We start from the raw sequence: 8020 nt of genomic DNA on the forward strand, positions 1-8020 counted from the left end.
TGTTTCTTAATAAGCTATTATTCATTTTACTAATTATTCATTTGGTAGACGCTTTTATCCACAGCCAATATATGTAATCTTTTTAATGACTCAGATGAGCCGGAGCCCGAGACGGACCACTGGTATTGGATTTAAAACACAGGTAGAAAAGGAAGTCCCGCCTTACATGTAAAACAGCCAATCACCATTTAGATGCATATATCGCCTAACGCCGGAGGACGCGCATGCGCATGAGCTGAAACGGCTTGAAAAATAGCGTTTATTAGCGTGATCCGAGCTAAAGAAGCACAATTTACGATACCGGTGTTGTTAGATTTGACTGCTGATTTGAAATATGTTCTTTGATCGTAATCTTGACCAACTGTTTCGGAGATTCCGGTCATTCCCATTTTAAGTAGATAGGAGCTGTCCTTTATGCCGCTTGTTTACATAGAAAATGACTGCCTGGGAGCCTTCCGAAGATGAAGACCGAGTGGACTGACTTGTCTTAAAATACTCTGGTTGAGCCGATTCGCATGGTAATCTATATATAATATAGATCAGTGATGTTGATTCTAAATCCACTGTCTGTGAGAATATTTCGAACTTCTCAACGCTGCTGCGCACTACCTCCATCTAGTGGTTGGGAGACACGTTAAAAAGTAAACTTACGGTTTAATATTGATTTGTATAACAATTAATTTATCACGTTTTTTTTATTCGAAAGGCTAGATGTCATCCTCTTTCCTGCCATTCGCTTTTTTTATAACACACTGTTACAAAGAAAAGTATGTCTTATCTTATCTTACAATGATTTACAGAGGGCAATGTCCAATTCATTTCAATTTCACAATAATGTTCCAAACAGACTCAACATTTCCGCCTAATGGCTCAGACAGCAGAATCCTCAGTGTTCCTCAAATTTCAGGATGCTTTTTGTCTAATTGGAGACATTTGCCAACTTTATAATTTAAAAGATTTGTACTTGAATCAATTCTCTTTTGAATCAATCTTGAATTGATTCGTAATAATTATCAAGCACTAGAAATAGTGATTGGTCCAGCCTTAACAGCGCTGAGAAAAGTAACAGGGACCATGTGACAGTGCTATTTACATACTCCTTCTTAAGCGTGCAATATTTTACACTTGATTAATGACACTGAAACTGAGAAACTCTATTAGATATTTAATTCTGTTTTGATACGGTTTGTTTCGGTATTGTAAGTGCAACCGGTCCTGCTCGACCCGCTCAGAGTTGGAATCAAACTGGCATCTCTGGCACGGGAGGCACACGCTCTAACGAGGAAACTAAATGCTACAGCCTCTAGCGCCAGTCGCTAGTGTGCCTCTTGAGGCCAGGGGAATGAGGTTATACACTGCACAGCTACTTTCCAGCTGGCTACAGTTACACTAACCCCCCTAAACCTCACTCCCATCTGGGTCACGGCACCACTGTAACCGTTCCTGCTCGACTCGACCCCCGAGCGAGATTCGAACCGGGGTCTCTGGCAGGGGAGATGGGCACACTAAATAAGAGGCTAAAGTATACCAAGACTTTGCTTTTGGCTCATTTGTGTATACATAATGTATATTTGTAACCTTTTTATTATGGATATTATAAATAAGAAAGCAATGAAAAATAATAAATGTTTTCAAAGTTATCTTTTCTTTCCACTGGCATGTAAAGTCATTTTTTTTGTGTGTGAGGCACTTACAATGGAAGTCAATGGGACCAATTTTTGGAGGGTTTAAAAGGTAGAAATGTGAAGCTTATAATTTTATAAAAGCACTTACATTAATTCTTCCATTAAAACTCATGTATTATTTATTATTCAAATTGTCTTAACACATATTTTACTTACGTCTTGTGTCTAAAATACTCACTGTTTCAAAAGTATAATGTTTATGGATTGAACTGTGACTGAAACACAGATTTTTTTGCTGCTTTTATATATATATATATATATATATATATATATATATATATATATTTTTTAAGTCAAATTGAATTTTTCTCATTATCAACATTATGCCACATATTCTGACAAATGAACTTAATTTGTTTTTAAACACGGAATATTCCTTTAATCTAAAATTTCTATTAATTATTGTTAGCCAACTACATATTATACAGCAAAATGTTGCAACAATAAACGATCCCGGTGAGAAACGGTTGCATCGTTTTCTGATTGGATGACACGGAGGAAGAGGCGTGTCAATTCTGCAATACTAGAATGTGATTGGTCGCGCCTGCACCGATGTTTTGCAGCAGCAGATATGGACGAGCTGGTGAAACGCTGTACTGCGTTGCGTTTGATTCTGCGTTTATTCCACTAATCTTTAACGAGCTGTACACATCACAGGTGCCGCGGACAGGATTATTCGCGCATTTCATTTAAACGCACGTAATTTGTCGCTTACAACCATAGGATCTCGAGCCAGCAGAATGGCAGGCGCGGTGGGTGGCGGTAGGGGCTGCGTGACGCTCCTCGGCGCTCAGATCCGGGACCTGCTGGACGCGAAGCACAACGTGCTGTTCGATTGCGACGGCGTCATCTGGAACGGCGAGACGGCCGTGACCGGAGCTCCGGAGGTGGTGAGTCTGCTCAAGCAACGAGGCAAACGGGTGTTCTTCGTCACTAATAACTGCACCAGGCCCCGGGAGAACTACGTGCAGAAGTTCAGCCGACTGGGCTTCACGGATGTGGCCGAGGAGGAGATCTTCAGCTCGGCGTACTGCTCCGCCGCGTACCTGCGGGATGTTGCCCGGCTGCAGGGGAAGGTGTATGTGATCGGGTGTAGCGGGGTGATGAAGGAGCTCCAGGACGCTGGGGTGTCCGTCGTGGAGGAGAATGGAGAGGAGGAGCCGGGAACCAGCATCTATAACTGCCCCCTGGATCCGGATGTGAAAGCTGTGTTGGTGGGGTACGATGAGAATTTTACCTTCATGAAACTAGCCAAAGCCTGCTGCTATCTGAGAAACTCTGAGTGCCTGTTTCTGGCCACTGACCCCGACCCTTGGCACCCACTGAGAGGAGGCAGAGTCACTCCAGGTAGGTTTGACATTGCATTACTTCAATACAGTCTATAAGCTAGTCATTGAGGATAGTACAGTAATCTAATTACACTGTAGAAGATGCAATTAATAGTTGGTAATAATGACTTTTTTTCATCTGTATTATCGATGTGTATTAATGCAATGTATATCTATAATGTATTGATAAAGCATTCAACGATGATAGATTGGTAATGCAATTGAAAATACAGTAGTTTCTGATGATGTATTAATTATACAATTGTGTAATGTAATGATTATTGATGATGCATTGGCAATGTAAATGATAATGCAATGTTTATTTACCATAGTTTGCATTATCAACAGCATTATTAATGTTAATTGATGCTAGATTTATAATGCAGAGTTCATTGATTTTTAAAGCAATGTTTACAGATCGTAGATTGATAATGAAAATTAATTCTGCATTACTCATTGATTATAAATTGTCAATGCGATTGTGTGCACGCCGGCGGGTCCACAGGGGGGCGCTATATCGCGGAAAACGTTTTTTAAAGTTTACACTTAAAACGTTAAAGTCCCCGTCAGGCATGTGAGGTATCGTTTGAAAGATTATAATCTGAATTTTTCAGAGAATACCATCACTGTTGCATTTGTTACACAAACTAACTAAATAAGGCCTGAATATATTTGAGTCACAAATTAGGGCCCCCCTGGAGTGGACTGGAAAGGTCGCTGTTCTTTTCTAAATATTGCTGTCCCCTTCGGCCCCATTTCGCTGCTGGCCCATCATGAAAAGTCACTGTTCTACCAATGGCCAGTACGCCCCTGGGGCCCCCTATAGGTAATGGGGACAATTTTCCCTGTTCTATATTTAATAACTGGCTCTTGAATATTTCCTTTAAAAGCTTGAAGCAATTTTTACAGGAGAAACTAAGGCTACGTCTACATTTGAAAACAGTGTTTCGTTTCAAAACACTCTCCATCCACTCTAACGTTTTCCAAAAGTTGCTCGTCCACACTGAAACGTATGAAAACACCTAAATCGTGTCACTGCGCATGCGGACAGTCCCCACTGCATGTACGGTCTGTAACGCAAATGTCCTCGTGTTCCGTCGCCGGACACCAATTCCGAGTAAACTTCCCTTCACCTTTGAAGGAACGCAATGTGATGGTTGTACAAAGTGACATTTATTTTTTAACAACGCTATCAAAGTGAGTATCAAGTACAACAGCGCCGCTACAACACCGGACACCATCTTGATTGTTTTGGTTGAATAGATCACATGACTAAAAATGCATCATCGTTTTCCAAAGTCCACACTACAACGCCAAAACGGCGTTTTCAAATGTATCCACTTTAGAGCGTTTTCAAAAAGCTGTTTTCGCAGACAAAAACGCCGTCTCCGTGTGGACGGAAGGCCAAAACGCAGAGAAAAAGATGCGTTTTCAAACGAAAACAAGGTTTATATATATATAAAACAAGGTGCTGTTTGGTTTATAATGTATTCGTTGGGCTCTCTTTCAATTTACAATGAGCAACACTACACCACAGTGGCTCTGTTAAAGGCAGAGCATGTTTCAGGAGCAAACTGACTTCTTTGTGGTCTGAATTTGACATTCGCAGGTTCTGGGAGTCTCACCGCAGCTTTGGAAACCGCCAGTAACCGGAAGGCGACGGTGATCGGGAAGCCCAGCCGTTTCATGTTTGAGTGCATAGCGAGTCAGTTCGACCTCGACCCCGATCGCTCGCTGATGGTCGGCGACCGTTTAGAGACGGACATCCTCTTTGGCAGCAACTGTGGTCTTTCCACCATGCTCACCCTCACGGGTGTCTCAACCCTGGAGGAAGCACAGAAATATAAAGACAGCGAGTCGCCGGAGCAGAAAGACTGTGTACCGGATTACGTGGTGGAATCCATCGCAGATTTCCTGCCCGCTTTGGAGGAATAGTCTTCGGTTCTCTGCTCACAGTTCAACCTGAAACACAAACAGACGTTCATTGCTGTATTTCCAGTTCCAATCCCAATGCTGTGTTTTAAAGGAATAATTCAAAAATCGAAATTCTGTCATCATTTACCACACTCGAAAAATTTACTTTAACTGTGCGGCTATGGCTCAGTTGGTAGAGCGAGTCGGCCGCTAATTGCAGGGTTGGTGGTTCGATTCCCGGCCCACATGACTCCACATGCCGAAGTGTCCTTGGGCAAGACACTGAACCCCAAGTTGCTCCCAATGGCAGGCTAGCACCTTGCATGGCAGCTCTGCCGCCATTGGTGTGTGATTGGGTGAATTGGGACAGTGTAAAGCGCTTTGGAAACCTCTAAGGTTAAAAAGTGCAGACCATTTATTCAGAAACTTCATGCAACCAATGGAACATCAACAAAAAAAGTGTCTTATCTGTGTGCTTTGGGACAACAGGAATATTGTTAACTGACACAGGGCAGAGGATTTCTAGTTTCCAGCATTGGACTCGACTTGGAGAGTAAAACGTGTTATTTCATGTGTCTTTTGCGCAAGAGGAAAATAAAGGGGAGAGAGTCTTGGTAGTGTTTAATGTTTTGTTATGTTGTAGTTTTGGTGGGTACCATCATGGAGCTTGAGCCTAGTTTGAGGACCAGTACATTTGGAGTATTATAGATATCGCTTTATCCATTGAGCTATTGCTGTGCTAACCATAGCATAGTGACCAAATTGCACTCTGTAGTGCTTCCCACCAGCATGTGTTTAGCATGCTAACATAGCTGGCACATCATACAAAGTGTTTCATTTGAGGTACTTTGACATGTTAAATTTGGTTGGGTTTATTTCAATTCAATTAGGTTCCCTGTACTTGAAGTATTTAAGTGGAAAGAACATGGTATTTTAATTTAATAAAACTAATTTCAAACATGTGGCACCAATGCCAATGGCTGTGTCTCGTCTGGAAGGATGCATCCTCCGGAGGTCACATCTGTGGCCGCATTCGTCAACGAGGCTGTCTCGTTTCAGAAAAGCGAGTAGGACACTTCGAATGCAGCCTTCAAATGCGACCTTCTTTCACGGGCATTCGGAGGATGCATGAGGTGTATCCTTCATGGGGACTCCCAACCCACAAGTAGTACCTCAGTAGATGGGTGCAGAGTATATAATATGTATATTAATATATAATTAAAATAAAGTATTAGACTAAAAGTATTACATCATTATAACTCTCCTAAATGTTACCTCGTACATTCCCTTCCCAAGGGACTTTGTTCCCTTCTCACTCAAAGCGCTTGTGCTTGTTAAAGAGTGGCGTGCTGTCATAGCAACCATGTTACGTTCCATTTCCGTTCTGCCCTACGAAGGCCGTCTCGTTTAAACGAGGTTTGTTTAAAGGAGGACACTCTGTATACTGCAGCCTTCAAAGGACGCTTCCTACCTAGCATGCAAACGAGACACAGCCCGTGATTGAAAGTTAATGTTTTTTTGAGAGCACACAAAGGTACATTTTGAAGAATGTGCTGGCCGCTCTTTTGCATCTAATGAAAGTGAATGTGGATATGCCGCTCCCTAGAAGCAGACTATGCAGTCTGCGTAGGGCACCAACTCCCTAGGGGGGCATCAGAAAATCTACCGGCCCTTACTCGCACGTTATACGTTATTCAAGGACCCGAAAGCAGTTTGCTCAGATGTTTGCTTCGCGCTCATATCACGTGAACCCTCCCCTTCCACCTGGAACTCTGCGTAGGGCATCAATTTGGCCAGCGGTGGCCCTGATGATATAAATTTTTTTGCTACATTCCAAGTCACTCACACAAAGCTGTTGTTTGGCTTAAGCACGCTTGAAATATTGTGCACACGTTTGGACTATTGTGATACTTTGTTGTCATTTTGGTTACGTCACATGATCAACTTCGTGTAACAAATTGAGCTTTTGTGTTCCAAGAAAGTCAGACAGGTTTGGAACAACATGAGGGTTTGTAAATGGTGACAGAATTTGCCCCCCCCCCCCATAAATATTTTGTTCCAGGCGCGGTGAATTTTAGCATCACCATGGCTTCTCACGTGTTTGTCACAATGACATGGATGACGGTTTCTGTCTGCTGGTTTTGTGAATCTGATATTAACTGTGTCCAGTCATAATGCACTGTGTCAATTTAAATTTGTACTTAGTAATGGGAAAGACTAGAGTGGTATTATTAGTAGGGGTGAACCAATGCCGTGACTGTCTAATTCAGTTGTAGGAATGGTCTGTTTTGGTGCCAATTTGTATTTATTTATGAATTAAAATGTACTTCAGTGTGCTTGACTTGGATATGGCATTCATATATTTTCCAAAAAACGTATTCACTGATATTCACTTGTTTGTTGATTGGGTTTTTAACTGCCTTTATAAACAAAAGTGAGCTAAGTAGTTAATGTATTTGAGAGATTATTATTTCAGATCGGTTTATGATTTTGCCAGACATCCATGCAGATTAAATGCAATCTAACGCATAATTTGTTTACTAGGATCCTGAGTGATGTGTCATTAATCTTTGTTTATTATCTTTAGATATTGTGTTATCCCTGAAACATCTTCTGAAAGATCATAATATTGATTTGAGAGGATGGCAAATCTCTGTAAATGCATATAATGTATACTGTATGTGGTGTAAATTCACTTTTAAAAAAATGCTTTGTATCTTGTGTGTTTCATCACTGTCTGCTCAAGTTAATAGAATTTTTTTTTAAAACAACTTTAGTTTTTTTAAAGGAATATTCCGGGTTCCAGTTACAAATCAGTCGACAGTCATTTGTGGCATAATGTAGAGAACAATAAAGGAATCATTTTGATTTGTCCATCCTTTAAAAAGAAAACAAAATGAAAAGAAAACAATTATTTTGAGGGTTTAAAGACAGAAATGTGAAGCTTATAATGTTCTAAAAAGCGCTTCACATAGAAATCGGCAAGTGTGTGCTGATTTTACTTAAGCAGAAATCGGTATACGTTGACTGAATTTGAAAACACTGCCCCCAGTGGCTAAAGAGGTAAGTGTTTCAGATGCATATAAACAAGTG

At 41.2% G+C, this 8020-nt stretch overlaps 1 protein-coding gene across 1 annotated transcript; it reads left to right on the forward strand.

Moving 5' to 3' along the window:
- Positions 1-2245: 2245 nt before the first annotated feature.
- Positions 2246-8020, forward strand: LOC127635601 (chronophin-like). Its single transcript, XM_052115742.1, has 2 exons — positions 2246-3032; positions 4623-8020. The coding sequence occupies exons 1-2, from the start codon at positions 2426-2428 to the stop codon at positions 4946-4948; spliced, it is 933 nt and encodes a 310-aa protein (XP_051971702.1). The 5' UTR covers positions 2246-2425; the 3' UTR covers positions 4949-8020.

The sequence above is a fragment of the Xyrauchen texanus genome, chromosome 43, assembly GCF_025860055.1.
Source record: "Xyrauchen texanus isolate HMW12.3.18 chromosome 43, RBS_HiC_50CHRs, whole genome shotgun sequence".
In the NCBI taxonomy this organism is placed as follows: Eukaryota; Metazoa; Chordata; class Actinopteri; order Cypriniformes; family Catostomidae; genus Xyrauchen; species Xyrauchen texanus.

Bases quoted from the DNA above. Each gene is read 5' to 3' on its own strand.
- LOC127635601 (XM_052115742.1), top strand. From the start codon at position 2,426: ATGGCAGGCGCGGTGGGTGGCGGTAGGGGCTGCGTGACGCTCCTCGGC. The intron at 3,033-4,622 runs GTAGGTTTGACA...TGACATTCGCAG, and splicing joins AGGAGGCAGAGTCACTCCAG to GTTCTGGGAGTCTCACCGCA.